The following is a 25,000-nucleotide window of genomic DNA, read 5'->3' on the forward strand; positions in this document are numbered from 1 at the left end:
AGTCTGCTGCAGCCTCCACCTCTGCACCCACTCAGCCCTGAGCTCCCGCTGTTGCCATTACCAGTGACAGCTCTTGCCAGGACAGTTTAATGTACCCATTGAGACAGGCACTGGCAGTCACCATTTTCTGGTTTTAACCATATCTGGTGTAAAAGGTGCTCACTGTTGACTGCAAAGTGGCAAAAGGTTTCTGAAAGGTGGTTCAGCTATGGTACCATGTAGTCCATTCCAGTAGCTGACCATTAGCATCAACACTGTAGAAACACTGAGGCAAAATTGTTCAGAAAACTGTATCCTATGGATTTCTCAGTTGTCTGTATCACAGTCTCAAATGAAACTACCAGTGTTGTTAGAGGTACACACCATTTCTAAAAGAGTACTAACTCTGCTCCTTCATCCACTGCTCAGTCACATACTTCTGCAAAACAAAGCTTACCCACTTCTTAAGTTTTAATTTTTCGGTTTTGGCCAATAAAACTTTCCCTGCAATATTGTTGCCTCTTTTTTTTTTTTTTTTTTTTTAAGTTCTTGTATGTGCTTTGGAAAAGTAATTACTTGACATGACTGATGAAACAGACACACTGCAGAATCAATTAACCTATTCCTATCAGAAGAAAATAGCATGCACAGAAACCTTTTGTTCCATGTAGACCTAAACAGAAGGTAACAGGAATTCAAAGTTCTTCAGCAAACAAGGTTAAATTAAAACTTCCAATTAATTGCTATGCATTTCAACTTCACTGGTAACTGGGAAGATGAGAGTCGAAGTTCTTTCAGAACTGTTTTTTATGGGCAGGATTCAGGTGGAGAGGCACCAGGGGGGAAAAGAGTGTTTTGTAGCTATTTACAAGTCCCCAGATGTCCTAGATGGTGATGAAGAGAGGTGAATATAGTAAGGGTGGTAGAACAGTTTGTCAACAAGTATTGCTACACAGCATGCACAAGAGTTAATAAAATAAATTATACACCACATTTTCTTTTCAAGCAAGCTTTAAATAGTCCATATGTAACAGAATCATGTGTTACAGACAAGAAAGTCTTGCTGCCAAAACACAGGATGAGTGTTTTTCCCGATTGTTCTTTCCAAATTACAGACTTAGGAAAAAAATATTTCAAGAAATTACAAGATTTTAAAAAATAAAATTATGCTAAAACCCAGAAAAGGCCAATGGAACAGACTGGTGAAGTACATGAACAAGTCATCAGAAGAATGTTAGTACACAGGTACTTACAAAAAACCATACAGGAATGGACATAAAGGCTTTTAAGCCACAGATACTAAGCAGGCTAATTCAGGATCAAAGGGCAGAATGCATAGGCTTTATTATAAATTCTGTAATTCATGCATTTGTGTGTGCAGATAAAATATATTTAAAGCCATGTATTTAAATGCCATCAAAAAGACATCTGAACTTCTCCCCAGCAACACCTGGTAACTTCAGGGAAGAGCCCAGTTACGCTTATTTTTGTGCACTGGCCTAATCCAAACTCATAATCTGTAAAAGGGAACAAAGGATAAGAAAGCAAGCAGGTATTTTATCTGAGCCACTCAGCAACATTGGGACAAGGATCCAAACCCATTTTTTGGTAATCCGTGCCCCTGGAATGGAATGGCAGCAGCACCAGCCTGGAGAGTTCTGTGTGTTTCAGAAAGTGGCTCCAAGGGTTGAGTGGGAAAAATTAGAAATTAACCCTGTAGTAGATAGATAGATAGATAGATAGATAGATAGATAGATAGATAGATAGATAGATAGATGGTTTTTTTTCAGAGCAAAAAAAGGTAGCACTACTGAGTAAGTGGCAATATGGTATGTGCATTAAGATATACAAGTGAAATCTGCTTGGGGGCACCTTCACTCAGAGGAATAAGTCTTCTTAAAATATAATAATAATTATAATAATAATAATAATACTTCTTTATACTTGCCACTTGTTAGCAATTGTTTACATCGTAGAAAAATAGATAGTATTCTGTAACAAGAAATATAGTTACTTTGTTAAAATGGGCTATTTTAAACCAGCTACTATTCTTTCATATAAAGAATTTCTAAACAGCAAAACAAAAATAGGTAATACTGAGTGCAAAACAGCCAGTGGTATACTTTGCATTGGTTTGAAACATAGTTGCCAGCTACTATAATTACATGTTCTGTACACTGTACTACAAAAGTCTTCCATCTTTTAGAAGCTTTTGGGTTTTGTTTTTCTTCTTTCTAGGTGGCAAGTAAGTATTTAATCCAAGTGAATTCAAACTCTGGAAGTCAGAGATTATTTCACAATCAGTCTTTGCTACCATTCTTTCACATTCCTTTCCCCACACAGTGCAGCAGCACTTTCTACTTATGGCAAAAAAAATCCCTTAAGTTAAACAAAGTTTAGAATGTAGATACTTAGAAGTTTAGCTTATAGATTCACATTCTTTTAAAAACAATTTCACTAATTTCCCACGTTTACATTTACACCAATGTAACATCTCACTTGATGCATCTCATCACCCTTGCTAAAGACTGAAATAAAGTTCAGAAGAAAACTCTTTGCGAATGGTAGGCATTGTGTTAAACACTAGAAAGCCACACGGGTCCAAGTCAGATTTTTCTGTGGTCTCCACAACAGCTTCAGACATGAATATCTAATTCCTAGTGGCAGTGGTAAAGGCATTATCAGTACACCATGAACATCACAAATGGAGACAGTTTCCAAACATTAAAGAACAAAAACCAAACAAAAAGCACCCAGAAAAAAAATCAGTGAAACATTCTTAGTAGAGCAGAAATTTCTCTTTTTTCCTCTTCATTAATCTCACACCTTTTCAACTTTGGTGGGGTCATATGTATCTGGAAAAAAACCAGGAAAACACTATTAATAATGTATTGTGAAATCTATTCAATATTACTAGCTGTGGAAACAACACATCTTTCCCCTAGTTTTTATTTTAAAAAAGAGAGGTTGATAATGGATGGACTTGCTGCATTAAAGATACATATCATGTTCCTGACCCAAATTCTGTATTTTTACCAGTATAATTCAGGAACAACTCTGATCAAATGCATGAAGATAGAATTTGGGAAGCCCTGGGTAGGTAAGAACGATCACACTGAATGCTAAGTGATTACTTCCAGTTTTCAGGCACTTTGACAAGAGGAAGAAGACATGAGATTTGCTCCCCCTTGTACTGAACACTAAGGATCAGTACATGCTTTAAGCATCCTAGCAGGATGTGTAAGGCTGGCTGAAGGAGTGATTATGCCATGCAGCCATCAGGGTCTTTTCATTTGATTGCAAATCCTTCATTTCAGATTAATTCAACAGAAAACAGGAAAACACAGCTGTGTTGCATCACTATGGTTAGTCTGTCTTGTTTCAGTCCGCAAAATTGCAGCTCACGTTTGAACCTTTTTCACTAAAGCACTGGACAAGCTTATTAACACTCTTCTTCACTTCCAGCCTCCCTCCTGCCAGCTCACAGGGCACACCACAGGTTGGTTTTCCTTTTCCCAAATCCCTGAGAACACTCTTCCATCAGATTTTTTAATTGGATTTATCCCACTGCTGGCCATGAAGTGAGCAGAATCTTTTCCTTCACCCCCGTCACTCTGGGACAGGATTGCGACAAAAAAGCTTTGCCGTGTGAGGTCTGCCTGCCCAGTGCCACCATGCAGACACCTGACTTGCCCTTGGGGTGCACGGTCCTGGTGTGTAGGAGCCAGGGCTACCTAGGGAGGAGTGTGCAGGCGCAGAGGGACCTGGACAAACCGGCACAGCAGCCGTGCTGCCGCGTGCTGCTTCTGCTTACGCAACCTGAGGATCTGCGCTAACCTTAAACGTCCCTCCTGTGGGCTGCACTCCCACAGCGCTCGCCTCCAAACAGCTGAGCATGAAAACAGTTCCACACATAAATATCACACTTTGGAGTAAAACGTTCATCCTCAGGACTTTAGTGCTGAATGTCTTCATTCAAACATAAAAAGCATGAAAATCCTCCAGGGAAATTTTTGCTCCTGTGTGCAAGTGTCCACCTGCTAAATCCATGCCCATGTCAAGGGGGAATTGGCTAAGAAAGGACTTCTGGATTTGGCCCCAGTGGGTGGATTTGTGGTGCAGAATCTTTTATTACTTCTCTTGCCCACTCTCTTCAAGCTGCTAGTCCAGCCAAAGAGTCTGTGCCAGCAACACCTATGATTTCTGCTAAGCCTTTTCTGGTATTTCCAAACATACACTACACAGGTGCAAAAATCAACAGGAATAAAGTTTTTGAGGAATAGTGTGCTCTAGGATAACACTGCACATTTTTAAGCTTAATGAACTGATGGTGTATGAAGATGCCTCTAAAGCAGTAACATTTTTTTGATTGTAAATATTTTGCCATCTAAACTATTAGAAGGTAAGTTTCTGAAGGGTTCTGTGACAGGTTGACCTAAGAGTAAAAATGGATTTGCATTTCAGAAACCTGATTCTCCTAAGGCCAGACACATTCACATTAACAGAATTCGCCACAAAATTTCAGGTGCTCATGGTTTCAGGGAGTGGCAGGACAGGGGTGGGGAGGAAGGGAGAAAACCAGGCCACAAGACATGGCTCTGCATGGCTCAGTGTATTTCTCTGACAGCTTACCCATGCCCTCAGCATCTAAACCAAGGATACAGAAGTGACAGACTGACAGGCCAGGTCACCCTTTATAGGGGGACAGACACTGGAGCTCTAGCACTGATACAGAAATGTTTATTCAACATTTGGTTAAGCTCATTCAAAATGCTCTCTACAGAAACAAAGCCAGATTAGCAGCCTCATGTCTTCAAACACCAAAGGAGAAAAGACATCCAATGCATTTGGGAACACTTGGAGATGTTCTCCTAATGGCAGTATTTGCATAGTAAGATGAGCTTCTTGCACTCAGTTTTGGCAAGGCTCTCACTCTGAGATGACTGTTCGTCTGCCAAGCTACATTATACATGTGAAAGCCTGTTTCTGCTAAGGACTGCAGCTCTGTGACAGGCCCAGCCTGCAATTATAAGAGTAACATCACCCTACCTCGTTCCAAATACATGGCCTTTTAGAAAGCAACAAATACAATGGTTTTCCAGGATTAATTCTCATTTGAGCTTTCAATAGCACCAATGAGCTATTGTGAAAATTGAAGCGAGACAGAGGAAGACACAACATCAGGCCATTTTACAAACATGAATCTATAGTCCCTCTGCAAGCTGAAGCTTTTGGGGCCATCAACAAATCAGGGTCTCTTTGGATGGGAAAAGGCCAGTGGAGAAGCCACCTGCCCAGTCCATGTGTGTCACCCTGCAGTACTGGACAGTGCAGCAGGAAGGGACATTCATGCCATCCAAACATGGGGACAGCTTTTATGGCTGTGAGGGAGCTGCTGTAGTGGGAACACACCGCAGAATACAAGCCTGGCATTGTCAGCAAGAGGGATAAATTTAGACCTAATTTACTGCAGAATAACTCTCCAATAAAATGCACACAATCTGTTTTGATACAGCCCTGAAGTCATGTCACCACAACAGTTATTTTCTTCACTCCAGCAGAAACCCCAAGGGAGGAAAGCATATGAAATGCATGTGGGGCAGACGAGACCTGATGGGTACAAGAAAGCTGAATCAGCCTGTTTGAAAAATCTGGTCTGGAGAAATACAGTTCAGAGCAGAAAGAGACAAAGATGTGGGATACAGAAAAAGACACGGAGAAAAATGCTGCAAGGCTGTAGGAGTCAATACTCAGAACTCATACAAGCATTTCTTTTCAGTTGGAAATGCATAAATCCAGTTTAAACTATACTCCATTTAATTTCAGTCCCCCTCTACTGAAAAACTGTGAGTAGATTTATATCAATGAGGTAAATGAATAACCTGTGCAGATTTCAAGGTAAAGTGTCAACTGTAACAGAAAGGATGGAAAAAGGAAGGAGATTAATGCTAATTTAACAACGTTCACGCTGTATGTTTGCTCACTCCAACCTATTTAATGGACTAGGCAGGTGGCCTGGCAGATTTATCCCTTTAAACAGGTCTACAGAAACAACTGATTTTCAGTTGTTCAACAAAATGCTAAATGAAAAATGTTTTAGAGAGGGAACAGTTCATGTTACTTTGGGGATGCATATGGACTACACAAGTTTATATGTTTTAGAGAGACCAGAAACAGCAAAAATAGGAGGGGGGAAAAAAGGTGTTCACTGAAAAAGTCAACTTTCCATTTGTCCTGGGGTTAACAGTTATTCTCAACATCTGATCTGGAAAATATTCATGAGAGAGAGAGAATTTCCAAGCCCCTATATGCAGCCATTTCCCAGAGGCTTCACAGAAGAACATCAGATTTTTATTTTTAGTTTCTTCTGAACTATGATACAGTATGTGTCTACTTAAGCATTAGAGAAAGAAAAAAATTGGCATTAAAGGAACAGCTATGATTAAATCACCACATGTTCCCAAACACTGGCATTAGAGTGACTGTCTTTGAACTCCAGTGTTTTAGCCTGGCCATTCCCTGAAACAATTAGACCTTAGAGATAAGACCTTAGGGAGCACTCAAGTCTCTGTGAATGAATTTCTGTATCACAACTGAGTTTTACAGTAACTATTCCTAAAATGGGACCAGAGAACACTCATCTTTTCCACAAGGAGAGCATAGTGGGTGGCTCCCAGATGAGGATAGTACCACCTACAGCCTGTTACTATTTGAGCAGCATTACGTGGGCATAAGCAAACTGATCATGCCCATTACATAAGGAATGAGCACCCATCTGGATGTCCCATAACAGGATCTTACCTAAAGAAAAATCTCTGTCGATCTTCTTCTTGTCCATTCCACCTAAACATCCATTTTCACTGAGAGAGATAACACGCTTGGAGACAGCCCCTGAGCTTGCCAGTTTGCTTCCTCTCTCCTCTGGTACCTTTGACAGCTTCTCCTCTTCCACCTCCTCTCCTGAGTCTGCACTTTTAATGCTCAGACGTCTCATCCGCGACACAGAGTCAACTTCTTTCATTCTCACCAAGCGATCCATGGCAGTCCGGCTGGGCGGAGACGTGAGCTTGCCTTGGAGTGTCTCTATCACTTTCGAGGTGCTCCTCACTCTCTTTTCTGAATGCTGATAAGCAGCTGACTTGCAAACCACATTTTGGTCCTCACCTTGGCTGGCACTCACAGGTTGCTCAAGAACTTGTTCAGTTACCAGCGGTTTAGCACTGGCTTCCTGGTGAGTGGCCTGGCATTCATCAGGGTGTAAAGATCGTCCTCCTGCTCTGACAAAGAGAGCACTCTCTGTCCAGCCACACTTTCGTCTGCCTTCATAAGAATCTTCTTTTTTTCCTTCTTTGTTACTTACTGTGCTCCCTGTTGTTGATTCAAAGTCCTGACCACCATTTGAAGGGTTAGTGCCTTGGTGGGGCCCAACATGGTCATCTGGAAGGAGAGATTCCACTGCTATATCTATACCTAAAATTCTTGCAGCTCTTGCTTGCAATGACTCATTCACAGGGATTTCCACTGCATTTGCATCCGAAGAGTGATCAGAGTTGTTAGCACCAAGTTCTGGGGCCACATCAAGTCCCACTGACCTCAAATCTGGCTCAGAGCACCTTTGGTTCCTCTTTGTTAGTGAACCTCTCTCTAATACCCTATCATTTGAGGGAGTTGCACCTTTGCTCAATTTAACAAAGTCTAGGTAATTTTGGTCTTCACTCATCTCCTGCAGGACAGGGTTATTGAAAGGATTACTGTGACATAAACTACTTGGGCTACTGGACAAAACCCTTTTGACAGGGCCCACATGAACTGGCTGTTTGCTTGTTCTGCTCTTGGCTTCCCCCATCCCCATTTCTGTTATTAGACTTACATCTGCTGGTCTGACTCCTTCACTGCTCCCTCCTGGCTTTGAGGAGCCTTGAGGGCCAATGCATCTTGGCTCGCCACCATACTCTGTCCCCATGCTCCAACTTTCAGACTTACTTTTAACCCTTCCTGACCTAAATACAGGCACCTCTGGCACAGCCATTTCTGATTTCCCACCATGTTTTGGCTCCTGGCTTGATTTCCCATTTCTGGACTCCCTCCTCTGCATAAAGGCACCTGCCTGCAGAGGAGCTGAAGCACTTTCCAAATCTTCTTCACTGCTTGTGCTCTCCTCCTGCTCTTGCAGCTCCTTGTTAAAACTTTCTAGCTCACTTATTGCATCCCAGGGACGGCGACTTACAGGTTTCAACAGGAACTGCCCAAATGGCTCTTTACTGTTGCAGGGAGCACCTGGTTCTCCCTTAACTACATCTCCCTTGGAAAAAAGGCCATTTTCCCTCTCTTGGACAGGCACAGGCTGGCTCTGGTGGGCTTTTGGGGAGGGAGACTGAAGGACTGAGGTGGCAGTCCTGGAAAATGCACTGTTGCTAGACTGGCTGAGGTGTGTCTGGCCCTTCATACTGTAGGTGCTCTGTCTGCAGCCTCTCTCATCAGAAGGAGACCCTGTCTGTTTCGCCCCCATCACGGATGTTGTACATCCCGGGAGTTCTGGAGATAGCGGTTTGCTACTATCAGGCTTCCCAGGCTTTGTACCATGGAAAAATTGTGGGCTCTCAGGTTCTTCAGAGAAACTGGTCTGTGTCTGCTGGTCTTTGTACTGATCACCTGGCCAGGAGCCAGAATATTTGAGCTCTCTGTGTTTTGTAGGCTGAATAAATCTGAGGTCATTCATTTGTTTGAACTCTTCTGGTCTCCACAGCTCTTGTTTTTGTAACTCATTTTTATTGGTCATGCTTCCTGTAAGCGCTTGTAACTCCAAGTCTGTTGAAGACATACTTAAGAGACTTTGTTCTTGCAAAGCCCCATTGTTATCAAACCTATTCTTATCAGGGCTCTGAGTTATGTTGTTGTTCCTATCAGTATCTGGCAGATTGGATTCTGATTTAACTGGGATGGAGACCAAACAAAATATAGTTTCATTCATTTTTTTCTTTGAACTCTTTTTGCTCTGCATCCCAGTTCCAGGTTCAAACTTTTTCACTTTTGTAACAGTCTCACAGGTGCTGTCCATATGTGAATTTCTTACAGAAAGTTTGCCTTTCGTGTACTCTGTGCTGGCTTCATTGCGGGGGCTGTGATTAGTTGCACTACAATTGTCTCTTTGGTCCATCAAGGCACAATTTTCCTGATCTCGGATGGATGGTGCCAACCATCTGTTGCTATGGGTGGAGCTGTCGGAAGTTCTTTCTCCCTTTCCAGAACTAGACAAGTTTGATGCATCCACAAAGGCACTGTTGTACTGTACTTCAAGATTTCTTTCTTGCAAAGCACCAGAATTGGGACTACGTGCATTTTCAGTGTGGTTAGAGTTTCCCTGCAGACCTTCCAGTGGTGCAATTTTAATATGTCGTATCCGAGGATCATCAAAGGGAATATACTGAACAGAACGCAGGTGGTCAGCAGGGCGCCTTGCATGGCTTTGCTTCCCATGAGGAAAATGGTTGTCTTTGCAAGGGTCACCCCCCACTTCAAAAGTATTCATGGCTGGTCGTTGGCAGGGGACAACCCGCTCTGCAGGACCCTGTGGATCACTGCTGGCGCACGTGTTGGTGTTAGGCACTTCACTGGGGGAATGTGGGGTCACGTGTTGGTGAGGTGGGGATTTGTAAGAAGGAGGAGGTACGTACACTGGGGGCTCCAAACCAGAGTCTGGAATGCCAGAATCTTGCCTTGGCTCACTGACTTTGGCTAAGTAGGAGATAGGTTCTTCCTTCTGGTAGTGGTCCTGGAAACCCACGGTTTCTGCAGGTGCCCTGCTCTGCCGCTGCAGTTCATAGGATGGGGGTTTGAGAGGTCTCCCATACTTGGGCTTCACCAGGGGAAGGACATGGCCTCCTGTTCCATGGTGCTTGGCTGGTTCCACACTCAATCTGTTGGGAGGATAGGAGGGGGTTTTAGTGACGCTGAGCGAGTTGTTACTGTTGGTCAGGGAGGGCATTTCCACACACCTCATGCTCTCAGGTGAAAGGACCCTTGGCAGTGACTGCGATTTCCCCCTGCTGTGGGTGCTGAGTACATTGTCTCCCAGGGTCAGCGAATACAGCTCTTGAAGCAGCTTCTCCCTGTCACCCTCAGACATTTGCCTTCCAACCTTTTTTGGCTGGTTCCAGCTTTCTACTTCCAGACTTCGCCATTTGCAGTCGCTGGGCACTTCACAGCTCTCCTGCAAGCCGCTTCTTCTGACATACCCTGCACCTGTCCCCACCTTCAGCTGACTCTCCTTGGGGTGCCGGGGTGCCCCTGGGGATGCAGCCAGGCCTTTCATCTCCACACTGCCCTTCTGGGAATAGCCCAGCAGCACACTGAAGTCCTGTCCTCGTCTTCTCCAGTAGGCAAGATCTTTATCAGTCTTGGGCTGGGGAGACCATGCTAAATGAGGCCTGTCATAAACCCTGGAAAAGAAAGCAGTGTCAGAAGCAGTGTGTACAGGTGCCTGTTCTTTCTACCATGGGTAAGGTCATTAGGAGGTCAAATGATGAGTTATGCCAATGGGGCTTTAATTTCACGATTATAAACCACACCTGATTATAAGCTGCTCGTCCAGGTGTCAGCAACTGTCTTGGGTTACAATACAGAGTGTGATAAAAGATATCTATTCTATCACCATCTGTTGAGGGTGGGGGCAGTGATCCTTATCTCCACGGGAGATATTCTGCTAATGGGCCATCCATTGAAACCAGGCAGGGCATTGTTCTTTATCTTTTCACAACCCATCCTTCCTCCAGTGAGTCATTTTCTGCTAATGGCCCATTGTGTCCCACTGTGTGGCTGATAAAATTACTTCATCCCATTGGAAGTTGCTCCAGCCAGGGGGAAGAGCCCAACATTTCTTACCAAAATAAAAACAGAGGTTTTGGGACACTAAGGGAGCCCCTTTCTCCACTGGACTCCAGAGGAAAACTGGATTTCTCCACATCACCACTGGACCTCCGGAGGGAAACTGCACCTTCCGCAGGAGCACTGCTTCAACTGAATCACATCTGTCACTGCAGGAGGATGCAGCCACCATTTAATGGGACTGCTACCAACACCCTGGCTGATGGGGTGTCAGGTTGTACTCTGACTTTGTCAGGGTTTGGAGTTTGCTTCTTTGTAGTACTGTATTTCTATTTTAATTTCCCTAGTAAAGAACTGTTATTCCTAATTCCCATATCTTTGCCTGAAAGCCCCTTGATTTCAAAATTATGATAATTTGGAAGGAAGGGGTTTACATTCTCCATTTCAAAGAGAAGCTCCTGCCTTTCTCAGCAGACTGTCCTCCAAATTAAAAAACCAACTTTTCATTCTTTGTCAACATATAAGCCGCGCCTGATTATAAGCCGCGCTTCCAGGTTCGGACCAACATTTTAGTCAAAATGGTGCGGCTTATAACCGTGAAATTACTGTAATCTATTTGCAACCAGATGACAACTGTAATGAGAGGATTTAAAAGTTAGTCAATTAACATGGGCAAAGGAAGGGACAGAAGCTCTTCTGACATGTTGTTAGCTATGCAAAGATGTTAGAAAGAGAGACAAATGCACACAGTTACCTGCTGTGCAAACATGCACAGCTGTCCTTGATGGACATTAGAAAATTCCCTGCTCACAGCAGGGTACTTGGAACTAGAAGATCTTGAAGGTCTCTTCCAACCCAGAGCAGCCTCTGATTCTAAGATGCCATTCTAAAACCAGAAGGAACTATCTTGAATTACTTCTGTATCCTTCTAAATCAAAATCTGTAGATGTCAAGGAGACTATTGCAGAACTCAAGTACAATAGTATTCCAAGAAGCAGAGGTAGGGGGAACAGGTAGATGTCTATATCATAAGATTTCATAAGATATAGTCTGTAAGAAACATGATTTGCATCCTGGTAAAAGTGCTGAAATTAAACATGTCAGTTCCAGAATTGATTCTTGTTCATTTTTCTGAGAGAAAAAATTTCTTCAGGGTGCTTTGGATTAAATGACACATGTCACAACAATGGTGATGCATCAACACAGTTCTGAATAAGATGGAACCAATATTTAAAATGTAAAATACTTCAAAAGAAGTATAAAATTCTTAAATAAAAGAATATATTAGTGAAATATGAAAGACATTAGACATTGCAGATTAGAAATTCAGAACACAGATTTACATGAACAGAATAGGTTCTCTGTCTGTTCTGAACAGACTGTAAACTGTTTTATACATTCCTGCAGAACAAAATTGGTACCCTTCTATATAAATAATTAATTTTCTACTTGAGTTGCATTCTGCTATTCTTGTACCTAAGGTGTCCAACAATATAACTGCCTTTACACTATGTGGCTGCCACCAGCATAAGACTGGAAAGAAAAATCAAAATTGACAGAAATAGGACAAGTATGTAGATAGAACCCAAGAATTTCTTCCTCTTCCCTTTACCCCAAGGTATATAAACACTGTCATCGGGCTCTTTTTTACTAAAAACAATGATCTGTTTAAATACGAGTTTGTGAAGACATAATACAAGTCAAAATTCAGAATGAAAATTAAGCCATCAAGATCCACAGCAATTCTACTTCATGTATATTACCTTCATCCTATGAGTCTAAAAGTTTAAAAACCAGACTGGAATAAGGAGCATCTTGTTCATATTAATACAATTGGATTAAGATTGAACTTCTGAACAAAATGTTCTGCCTCTGAAGCATGAAATACAGTTTGATTGCTGAGCCCAAGAAGGAACAGAGTCTTCATTAATCAATGAAATATAACAGGACATGTCTTATATCAGAATCTGACTGTAGTAACAGCCAACACTTCCATGTAGAAACATACAGTTGAACAAACACTGTCTTCTACCTCTTCATCTCATCCCCATACTGCTGTGGCACCATTTGTATCTGTGTTTACAAAATGATGTGAGAAACAGGGTCCAGCAAGAGTGAGGAGGAAATGGACAGGTTGCTCTTTCTGATTGATTCTATCCATCATTGTAAAAGGATGCACAGAAATTGCAGGAAGTACATTCGTATATTGCAAGATCAGAAGAGACTATTACAATTATTTAGTTTGACATCTTGCTCAGCAGCACAGGCCATCAGACTTCTTTGAGATGATTCCTGCTTAAGTGGTTGCATGTCTTAGAAAAGCACCTAAAAATTCTGAGTTTTAAATTTCCAGTGATGTTGCAAAGCTTAATTCACCATTTAAAAAATCCTACAAAGTAACCCAAAATCCTTCTCAACAGAGTCCGTCCATTTACTAAAAGCTGTTTAAAAGATTTTATTTATTGTTAAATGTTAATACCAGTAATGAACTTCAGAACATGATACAATGCTCTGTGTAACCAATGTATGTCACCATTGCAACAAGAGTGTAAAAAAGACATTTAAAAGGAGGCATTTAGAGTATTTTAAACCTGATCCTTTCTAAGACCTACTCATAGGACAGACAGTATCTGTCTCTCGAAGTCCTGGCTAAGGCACTAGATGTGGTTATACTGCCAGCTTCTATCAGAGACCCTATAAACTTCTGAAGAGGACACTGCACTGTGCAGTGGGAAGAGGATGCTCCAAGGACCCACCAGCAGAGCTCCATCCTGCAGTCTCCTCTGCTCTCACTGATGGGGGGCAGCTCCTGCACCCCTGCATGCAGGCACAGCAGGCAGGAGGCAGTGGGGCAGCACAGCACAACCACGCTGCTCGTGGACACAGCTGCAGCAGTGTGCCTCCTTCCAGGACATGGGGCACTTCTGGCTCTTGCAGTCAATAAAGTGGTGGAAGGGGAAACTTCCAGGAGCCACTCCAAGTTTAAAATGCTCCACTGCAGCCTCAGCAATGCTTGATCTCTGAATGATGAGTACCAGTCATGGTGCAGTCTTTTGTGTCCATGGCACCAAAGAGAAGACTTCACAGCTCCTCTTTGCAGCCGCTCGTCTCTGACTATGCCACTACCCAATTCTGTGTCTCTCCACAATGTGCTGGTGCTGATGCACAAAGAAATGCACACCTGGACACAAGTGCCCGACAGCTGAGAGAAGGATGGAGTCAAGGATGGAACAGTACCATGGGACCAACTGTGAAGGTTGAAGTTCCAGGGGCAGAGTGGTCCCAAGGGATCAAGGAGGTGGATTTTAACATTATGAACTCTTTTCTAACAGGCCTCCTTCTAATGACTATCACATGTGCTCTCATAAAGTGCTTTGAATTGATTCTATATAAAGCTAATTTAATTAAAATGGTTTTAAACCCCCAAAACTATTTCTATCTTCCTGTGAATTTTAGGCCTTTACAAGAAATGAGGCCATAAGTCTACCCTCCGCTGGCTGCATGACCACATTTCACTGATCTATCTTGCTCAGAGTCATGGGCTGAAGCTGCCCATTTCCCCTAGGGTGACGCTGGACCAGCATGACCTCACATGATGCAGATAATGGGGCCAAAAGCGAAGGAGTGTGGCAAAGGTATCGAAGTCCAACCCCTGCAGAATTAGGCCACTGCAGGGCTGTGTAGGGAATGTCTGTCCCCATTGCCAGCATGCAAGTCGAAGGTGTTGGGCACTCAGTAGCTCATCCTGCATGAGCTGCAGGCACTGCTGCCAACTTTGTGCCCCACAAAAAGCACTGTTAAGAAAGTCAGCAAGGTGGAAAAATTTTCAGAGGACTGTTCTGGACTCTGGCAGCTTCTGTTCTATTTTGAGATCCTATCTTCACATACACTCTTCTGGGACCCAGCATTGGAAAACACCAGTATACTTTTCTAATTGTTCCAGCAGGTGATCTCATTAAGCATAGTATCTATTTATTGCTAAATTTGCTAGCTACTAACACAGTTCCACCCACACAAACAACTAAGCAAAATGCCTCTTCTCTCTAGTTAGAATCAGGAGGGAGTTCTCTTATGAAAGAGAACTCTCATCTATGCCCATAGGATCAGCTTTCCCATTTTCTTTGACTTGTCTCCTCTTCCAAACCTTTACTGTGTGGCCTCCAAATGCTCAGTTAAGCAAGGACAGCCAGGACAGCCCTCCCACCATCTGCTCCCTCACACTTTGCCTGAAGAACAACAGGATGGAGCCAAACAACACTTCCCCATTCCACCAGGGCATCGCTCTCCCCTCACAAGCAGCAGGAGCAGTGGCTATGAAGTCTCTACCCTCCTCAGCAAAGTTTGATTAGCAGAACAGCCTTAATAAGCAGAGACCACAGTCTCATCCCCTGCCATCACAAAACACCACAAGCCCTGCAAACCTCCCTGCACAGGCAGCCACGAGGCTGGCAACATCACTCACTTCCATGGTGAAGTGATCAGTTCTTCTACATCAGTGGTGTAAACAAGAGTATGGCGTAGATAATTCCCTGGACAAGGAGCCTAAGCCATGCTCTGAGTTGCTGTGGAGCTGTGACCATCTGTGAAGGACACATGGCCTGTTCAGGCCCTCTCCTGCTCTGTGCTGACTGGGAAAGCAGCACCAGGTAATGGTGGCAGGCAGCCCGTGATGCCCAGGGAGTATCTTGCTGGATGATCATCTCCTCTTTGGGCTCAGACTGTCCCCAGGTCTCTGCAGTGTGCAGTACTTTCCCAGCCTGGGAACCAGAAGCTGATTTCAAAATGTCTGGGTGAGTTCACCACAGCCCACCTGTCACTGGCCCAAGCACTCCAGCCTTACACAGCCAGATCTTCTCCACAATATTTCTATTTCTCCACACAGTTAACTCAGCACCAGCTTCCTCAGCATCACTGCATGCTCTCTTCCCCTGCTTCAAAACCTTTTCCCCCTTCATTCTTTTTCAGTACCTTTCCTTGCTTCGTTGTCCAGTTTACTTCATCCAAAACACACCAGAAAGGATCCTCTCAATTACCTTTACATCTGTGTTCTGTCCTTTCTTCTCTAGAATGAACAGTTCCACCTGGAGACCTTCTACCAGGACTTGCTGTCCTGTGACTGCTTTAGAGGGCTCACATCTATTCCTGCCCATTATCCTAACTGGCAACCAGCAGCCATTCCTGCTCCAGGCAGACACTTGCAAGGGGAAAAGATGTGAAGGGAAAGAGCAGACGAGCCCAGGAGTAAGGGGACACATGGCTTTGCCACATGCTACTGAAGGTCTTTGTAAGAGGACAAGCTCCCAAGGCGACTGTTTTGCCCTGCTTTCAGTTTCAAGCCCACTCGGCGGGAGGAAGGGGCTTTTCCTTGTAAACCATCGTCATACCTGGGCTGGCTTCCAGTCCTGCTCGAGCCCCTTTCCTTTGTTCATGTGCAGCACTCAAATAGCACAGAACAATGGCTGAGCGTGGCTGTGTACACACAGCTCTTCCTGCCCGGCCGGCCCCGGCCCCGCTGCGCACGTACCCGGCCGCGAGCGAGCGTGGCTGTACAGGCACGGCTTACAGAGACAGCAAGAGCTTCCACGGCTTGCAGCTGTGAAGTGCACGGGCACCTTCTCATGCTTACTCCAAAAGAGCAGCCTTAGGAGAACAAGCAAATCCTCAATGTGTGTAGGAACACCCACCAAGAGCTGCATGTGGCTAAATCTGCAGTAAAACCTGGGTGTGTAAGTGGCAGAAGAAGTTGGGTGCAGTTTTAAAACTGAAGAAAAGGAAGACCTTTGTGCCCCTTTTCTCCCCTGTGCTAGAACTAAGCTTTCCTAAGTCCATCAGAAAGGCCTTTTTCATACAGACCACATTAGTAAAACACATTTTCCCACACTCAGCCACTTCCCATTATCCCAGCACTCCCCAAGGCCTTTCTCTAGCAGAAGGTGAATGAATGTGCCACTGGATGTGCACATCCAGTGAACGGAAACGTTACTAGGATGGGAGCAGGAAAGGATCACAGGAAGATGATGTTAAGGGTTAGAGTCATGATTAGTTATCTGTCAAGACCAAAAGAAAGAGAAAGCAAAGCCATGGCATGATGCTGAAACTTACCCCCCTTCTGAAGTATGAAAAGTGGACAAACCCTGAAGGTCATGGTGGTAACCAGGACCTGCTTGCCTCCCTTGGCTCCCGTGGCTGCTTTCAGTGCTGCTCGAGCTGGTTTTCACCAGAGGTTTCTTGCTGTAGGCCCCAGCTCTGGATTCTGCTTCAATCCCGTTCAGTGCTGTTCTCTGAGCAGATCTGTTCCCTGTGATTTCATGCCGGTATCCATCATACCTGTTCTCATATGAAACAGGGGGATTTTTTGACAATTTGTATCCATGAGAAATCAGGAGGTCTTCGACACTGAACATGTTGTGCTGGTTTCACTCACAGCTGTGCCATCAGAAAGCTCTTTCCAGCTGGACCCATCACTACAAAACACAACCAAAACCAAGCAGAAGGCCACTTTAGACAAGGAAAGATACCTTTGATCAGCCAGTAAGCTACTGAAGCTAAAAGTCTCATCTCCTGTACTCAGTTTTTCACCCTCTTAATAAAACAGATGAAGCAAAGTATATGCAGATGAATCATGTGGTGTCCTTCCCTAGACAATACACCTCTGCACTCAGCCAAGCAGCAGATGCTGTGCTACTGCTGCTGACTCAGTCCCTTTCACTCAAGAATTTCACTTGTGATTGCAGCTTTCAGATTTCACTAATGTAATCTCAAAAACTTTGCACTGGAGGTAAGCCCACAACTTGAGTAGGCATTTCCTTAGAAAACTATTTTTCTTCAGTCATGGAAAGATGTGCTCCATATTATGTTTTAAGTTGCTGCAGGAGGAGGGGGTGGATTACAGAGCAATAAGCCTCTCCCTACAGCTCTGCATATTCCAATTAAAAAAATGTTCACATGAACAAGGGCAAAATATGCATAAGAACAAAAACAAATTATGCAACCACATGAGAAACCCAGGTAATATCATGCAATACCTCAGCTACACAGTAATTTTACAGATTATTTTCTCTTCTCCCTGCATTAGCCTGCTACAATCCTCAGCTAGAATAACACAAAACCTAAGGTTTTTACAGCACACTTCCATTGTGTAACATGACTAGAAACAACACATGATGCATGCCCATGTGTACTGCATCTCAAAAATCTGCAAGACACAGGATGGTCAAGATTTTTCTTCCCTTATGACAGCCCTCAATTCTGCACTGACTAGAGCAAAGATCCAGCAAGCTGAATTAGTTGGCTGAAAACAGTCTCTGTTGTCTATACCACTCTCACAGCTTACTATGACAATTACAGAACACCCATTCTTCCAGCATTTTAAAATGTGTGGAAGGTAATGTTCTGTTCTGTTCTGAAGGTTGTACAAAACAATGGACCCATCCTGATACATTCCTCCCTGTTTGAACTGTTTTACCAAAAGAAAGAAATTTTTAAGTGGTGGATAAAAGGTAAAACACACAGAAATAGATTTATGTAAAATATAAACCACAAGATTATTTTTCCTGCATGAAGAGCTCATTTAACACACCTAGTGAGTACTGTGTGTCCTTAGTAGTAGCAAGTCCACCTGAGGATCCTGAGCCCTGCACTGGCAGCTGCTTAAAAGGAGACACTGGTCTCTATTGCTCTTCTTGGGCATGAGGAAAGGGAGAAGTCTGTTCACTACTGTCCACAAGGATTTACTTGAAATGGAGCAACTACTGAGATGGTTGTTGTATATTTATTTGTACTAAATCTCTCAGGCTACATATACACAGAAGTGGAAGGGGTGGCATGCTATATAAATCAGTTTCTGTGCTGCAGCACTCTGTGTTATGGCCACTTTTTGCCTATCCAGTGCCCCATCCATTTTCTGTCTCGCCTTGACTCCAGGACGCTGTTCCAGATGTGGAGCCAGTCTGGCCAGCTACTCTGGGCCAGCCTGGTGTGCAGCATCCAGGCATCCAGGGACCCTCCAGCTGCCTCCACAGCAGCCACAGCACTCACCTGAGGAGAGCTCACAGTGTAGAAAAACAGGCACAATTTTTATGCAGAGCCACAGTTTATCCAGCAACACCACAAAAGTGGATTTCCAGCCTGAGAGCCTCCTGAACATCTAAACCGGTTTGTCCCTAGAGCTTAATGAATCTCCTCCCTTTTCACACATGTAACACTGCACATCCTTTCAAAACAGAGAAGTAAAGCTCTGTGCTGAAGATATTAGCCCCTGACAGAACAGAAGACCAAATTTCCAGTAAGAGCTCTGAGTAGGTGAGCTAGCAGTAAGTACAAAGCAGGCAGAAAGCAGGGAAGAGTGGGACCCTTCCCTCATGGAAGGAAGGGAAGCCTTTGTGGGTTATTTTTGAATGCTGACCTAAAAAGCTGATTTTCCATCCACCCCCTGCCCAGACCGTGCAAGGAGTCAGGTATGAGCAGAGCAAAGGGAACAGCTGGCTGCTAGAACTGCTCAGCTCTAACAGGAGGAAGATCCAATGTGACTACCATAAACAGCAGAAAGCCCATTGAAGCGCTCACAGGTGCAAGGAAGAAATGTGCTTTTCCTGCTATTATCAGGCTGGCTTGGAAAAGAGTTTAACCCCTTCCCTGCCACCCTCTGATGGCATCAGAGAGGCATAGGTGTGTGGGCGAGAAACCTCCAGCCCATGGGGTTTACTCTGATCCTTCTTTTGGCACCAGTGGTGAGGAGCAACAAGTGAAAGTGTGCCATGAGGAACTGGTATGACTGTCTCTTCCTGCTCTGCAAACTCACCATGTGTAGAAGGGGAAATCCCCTGGTGTTATGTGTGGTGGGAGGCCCATCTGGAGAAGGATGCTATCACTATGCCCATCACAACTCAGCATGGGAACAACCAAGGTGAGAATCCTGCTCCATGTTTGCGGTACAAGCTCCAAGGAGCCAGCAGTAGTGGTGGCAGGTGGCCACTAGTCAGAACATTGTCAGAACACAGTCTCAAAGGGCTGTGCAGAGGTCATGGGCAAGTAGCATCTCCTGCACTGTACCTGAGCAGGGACAGGGAAGCTGGAAGTCCTGCCTGATCAAAGCTTGCAGGACATCAACCATGTCAGCACCCATCATCTGCAAGGATGCTGGCCAGCTTTCTAAATCTGGCTAGAGTTCTGGGACACTCATCCCACCCTCCCTTAGATAAATAAACCTAATAAAAATAAATAAATAAAATCAAAGGAATTGGATTGGCAGGAGTAACAAAACCATTGCTACAGCACTGCCACGTAAATAATCTGTCAGACCGGACCGCAGAGTAAAGGCTGTGCAGAGCTTCTAATTTGAGGGAAGATCAACAGTGCTGCAAAACAGTTTGTTTTTTCAGTGCTCATTTGTTTTGTTTGCCAATGACATCAGTGCTTTCTGATAGGGTTTGCTTCCTGAGGATGCCTGCTATCTTGCCAGTGTTTCCGACTTTTCCCCAGCAGCCGGTACAACTCTGCGCTACGTTGGAAACAGGGGCCAAGCTTTTCTCTGGAAACTTCTCAACAGCACTGTCAGATGCAAAGAAACAAGCGTGAACAGCGGAAATCAGCATCAGCCCCCATGTAGACAGACACAATGGAGACCCACAGCCTGGGCAAGCGGGACACAATGGGATCACCAGATGGAAACGTCATCAGAGCACCTCAGCTTGGGGTGCTCCGTCCACGAGCACGGATCTCACCTCCGGCCTGAGAAAAGCTCAAAGCTCTCCTGAAAAACACTCTGGAGAAATTTGGTGCTAGCTTCCTCTGAGCTGCTTCTGGAACTCATTCTCAGTGGGGGAAACACATTGTTTTCTATTTATGATCTGCCTTTGTCTATAGTTTTTTTCAGTGGCAGGGGTTCCCAAGCCTTGTCACTTCGGGGGGTACCACCACCATCTGTATGATGACCAGTACCAGTGGTGATGAAGGCCAGCACTTGCAGCAGTGGCAGAAGCAGGTCTCACCTCCATGCTCTGAAATGACTTGCATGGCATTGAATGCTCCCTTCATGGTGCTCTGGGCTGCCCCTTGGCAGGCTCCTTCCTTTAGCCCAGGCTCCAGAGAGTGCCCTGGCACAGCAGCTCATACTGGGTAGGAGACCAGAAATGACAGAAGATTTGGTCCTGGCTGCCCTCTGTAACATCTCTGCTACCCTCCACTACTTGAAATGCAGGGAAAGGTGGTAACCCTTTAGCTGGCTGAATACAACTCCTGAAGTCCTTCTTGAGCATGATTTGCCCTGCCCACCTCTGCAGAACTATTTATAACAATAATGTAAATGATTTTGTACAACTTTCAAGAAAAGAAAACATCAAAGGAACATGATTCATACTGCAAAATGAAGCACACAACATCAAGAATTGCCAAAATCAAGGCACCCTGCATGGACACACAATTTGCTGCAGTTTCTAATTACATGACTTGAGGCTACTGAATTCTGCAGGACTCTGGCCTTGATTGGTGTGCAGGCTAGGTGATGGTAGTTCTTCCTGGGCTGTCTCTACAGCAGCTATTCAAACACTGCTCTGAAGATAGAGCTACTAACAGGCATCTGAATCACAAAGCATATTATCTAGATGGGTCACACATTAAACTAGCTTATCTTCACTCACGTCTGTGTGACATTATTCCCATTTCATATCAGACATGTGCCAGACAGAATATTTATGCAGACAGACTAAAGTGAAAACAATCCTCTCCACTCTAGGCACCCAGTCTGAAATGCTTACAACCTGATTTTTTGAAGGACTCAGTTTTAAAAGTGAACTAGGTACATTCAAAGCAGCTGCTGCAAGAATCTAGCGCCTCTGCACATTAACCTAAGTGTGGCAAATAGCTGTCCACATAATGAAGATATGGGATGAGCCAAAAAAGCTGGTTGCAGTTCTTTATGTACTGTGCTTTCCTCCATCCCTCTGTCCATCTAATCCAACACCAACACTTTTGTCCAGGAAGCCTCATATTCCCCACCCTGTCAACTCCTCACCACCATGTACCCCAGCGCCTTCATTTCCCCCTTTCCACACTCACCAATCCTTCTCGCTGTCCTCCCCCTCTCCTCCAGGATCCCTTCTCTGCCCTGCTGTCTCCTGGTCCCACGAGTTGAGCCACTCTTCCCACTCAGCCCTGTCCTTCCTCCTGCACCTCTCACAGCTTCAGCTGGGCACTCCTCAGTTGGCATCCATCACCCCAGTTTCTTCCTTCCCCTCCTGATGAACGCCTACTCTCTGCCTACACTTCCAGCAGAAGCACCTCTGTGCCCACTCTCTGCTCCCAGACTTCAGACCCCATCTCACCTATACCTGGAGAAAGCAGGAGCTGTCATTACAGGGATTATCCCACCCAGCAGGACAGCCCTGGGCCAGGACTACACAGGCATGATCTGCTGGCACATCCCTTGGAGCACGGAGGGAATGAGCACAGGCTGGGTCACCAGTGGGCTGCTCAGCACCAGAGGCTGGGGTGTGCTGATGGATTGAGACAAAAGTCTTCAGAAAACAGAATAACTCAAAACAGAGACGAGTCTGCCAAGAACAAGCACAGATGTCCCCAAGCCTTGTCACCATCGATCCTGTTCCTGAACATGATGGCACTGCAGCTCTCAATCAAAAAGCTGCAGGATTTATTTTCTTTCCCCTTTCTAATGTGGGCAAAACAGCATTCTTTCTCTCCTCCCCCCTAGTTTTTCTTGGAAATGGTTGAATTGGTTTAGCTGACACTATTAAAATAAACCTAGCCTGAGAGAGAGACACAACCTGAAAGTCTCAGATCAAGTGATAAAAGCCTGACAGACTAGAGCAATGGAAAACAGGTTCTTATGCTTGTTTTAATACTAGATGGTGCTACTTGCTCCATCTAAATATAACCCTGAGCTACATCCCAGGAGAATATCTAAAGCTTTGGACATTTTAATTGCTCCTGTCTTCTCACTCTGGCTTTGCATGTGTGCATTTAAAACAGTCTATCAAAAGCACATTAAACAAGGCTTTTACCTTGCTAATTTCATCTTTTGCAGGACAATAAAGTCAGATAACCAGCAGGCTGCAGTGGTGCTGTGCAGGCAGCCACCCCACAATGCCATGCCCTCTGCTACAGAAACAATCAGCACCACATCCACTGACCTGTAGACACGCACTCCACCAGGAAAGATAAAATTAATGTGTTTGAAGAGCCTTCTACAATAATGTTCACTGTCAAATGTTAGCTATTTAATGCAAAGATACACAGGAGAAAGGGATGGGAAAACATTAATGCAAGTTGGATGTATCCATCTCAGTGGGGCTTAATTAAGAGTAGGCTAGGAGTAAGGAAGGAGTAAGGATCTAGTCAGGGCTGCCTCCAAGCCATGAGTAAATACCTTCTAGAAATTCTCAAAGGATGAGTGAAGGGCAAACATATTACCTAACTTCAAACAAAAGGGGGAAGGAGACAGATCTGGGGTATCATAGACCAAACAGCCTTGCTTTGATATCAAATCAGACAAATTATTATTCAATTCCCTTGTAAATACTTATAACTAGTGTTGATTTATCATGGAGCAGGAGGGAGCAAGTGTGTGATCCAAGAAGAGTTTCCATCTCCCTGCTTGCTGCCTTGCACTGCAGCTGCATCCACTCCCACATGATAAAGTCATGAGAAAACAGAAAATACAGACTTGTCAAGAACAAATTAAGCCTAATCTATTTAATTTTCTTCTTTCACAGAGCTGGGAGCGTAGTGACTAGGGAGGAAAAAACAGTAGAAGTCACACACTGGAATGAGGAAAGCTTTGATGGATGCATGTGATAGTCTTATATGCAAACCAGGTGAATACAATTGAGGTATAATTTACTGTGGGCAGGCATACAAATGCTTCAAATCTGTACTCAAGGAACAGTAGCAAGTCCAATGTCAACCTGAAAAGATACATAAGGGCTGTGCCTGGGGTCTTGTTCTATTCAGTATTTCCATTAATGACTTGTAAATTAGGAGGAAGATTAGAATTACAAATCTCTAGGGAATGCTATGAGCATTTTCAGGGATTAAAATTAGATTAAAATTTTAATAAATCAAAGACAAAATCTGAAATTAATGACTGAGATTCAATACAGGCAGGTGTAAAAAAACATGTTGAAGAAGAAGGATGTCACACAAAACAAAATGGAGCAGTACTGTAAAAGAGTCTCTGGGGCTAGAATTACAAAGAGGGAAGACATCATTTGACTCAATGATCTTAGAGACCTTTCCCAAGTTCAACAGTTCTATGGTTTCATATTAAGAGCAGTGCAGGGCTCAGTACACACAGGTGAATAAGCTTGGAGACGTATCAAGAGGAGCATCACACATCAGGCTCTTTACTCCCCTCACTCCTGTATCCCATTTGGGTCCTACCTCAAGCAAGATGCTCACTCATAGGAATGATAAAAATTTTACCCAAGTATGACCCCTAGAGAAGAGGGTACAAGAAGTGGGCTTGTTTAGTTGGTAGAAAAGTGTGGAAGAATGAGGGTGAGAGAACAAGAGATGATAACAAGTTTTAAATATGTCAGGCTGCTAAAACACTGTGATAACCTTGTCCTACACCCTGCACACGTGGATAACCAAAAGGGACTGACTTAGGAGACAGCAAGAGTGATTTAGATTAGATATTAAGGGGCACTGTCTAGCCATAATGATAGCTATCCACTGTTTATGTTGGCAGGCTCTGAATCAATACAGGTTTTCAAGAACAGACTGAATGAACATCTATCAGAAGTGGTGCAGATGAAGCAATCCTGCCTCAGAAATAAGGGATTTGGGATGGAAACTAAACTTTTAAATATTCTTTCTCTACCTTCCCCCCAAAAAAATTATTGTTTTGTTGGTATGCTCCACATATTTCCAAGAAAATCAGAATTCTTTCGTACAAGTCTCTGTGTTACAAATAGCCACCTCACCTCAAATCCAGTGTGACCTTCCCCTCTGTCCCCAGCCCTCCTGCTACAACTCTCCTTGCACCCTCCTTTCCTGACATCTCTGCATTGCAGGAAGAGTGAGGGGGGTGCTAAGGGGGGCAGGTCTGGCACAGGGGTAGAAAAAGAAACTTTGCTTCTCCTCCAGGGATGGGAGGGACAGGGAGGCTCAGACACACACTGTGGGTTGAAGGCTGCTGAGCAGAGAAGAGGCAGCAGATGAGAGGAGGCACCAGAATGGG

The 25,000-nt window shown here is 44.2% G+C and overlaps 1 protein-coding gene across 7 annotated transcripts in view; it reads right to left on the reverse strand.

The window, feature by feature from the left end:
• Positions 1-972: 972 nt before the first annotated feature.
• Positions 973-25,000, reverse strand: part of JCAD (junctional cadherin 5 associated) — a 60,103-nt gene continuing 36,075 nt past the window's right edge. For 3 of the 7 annotated variants that reach the window (XM_033060720.1, XM_033060702.1, XM_033060712.1), the window contains 2 exons: positions 16,906-17,267; positions 6,671-10,418 (listed from right to left, as the gene is read on the reverse strand). In XM_033060720.1, coding sequence (XP_032916611.1) covers positions 6,686-10,418; positions 16,906-17,207 — 4,035 coding nt within the window. In that variant the 5' untranslated portion in view covers positions 17,208-17,267 and the 3' untranslated portion in view covers positions 6,671-6,685. Of the gene's footprint in view, positions 2,835-6,670; positions 10,419-11,557; positions 11,690-16,905; positions 17,268-25,000 lie in introns of those variants that run through there. The other 4 variants (XM_033060734.2, XM_033060743.1, XM_033060728.1 and 1 more) reach the window with 4 other exon arrangements.

Source organism: Catharus ustulatus, chromosome 1 (genome assembly GCF_009819885.2).
Source record: "Catharus ustulatus isolate bCatUst1 chromosome 1, bCatUst1.pri.v2, whole genome shotgun sequence".
Lineage (NCBI taxonomy): Eukaryota > Metazoa > Chordata > Aves > Passeriformes > Turdidae > Catharus > Catharus ustulatus.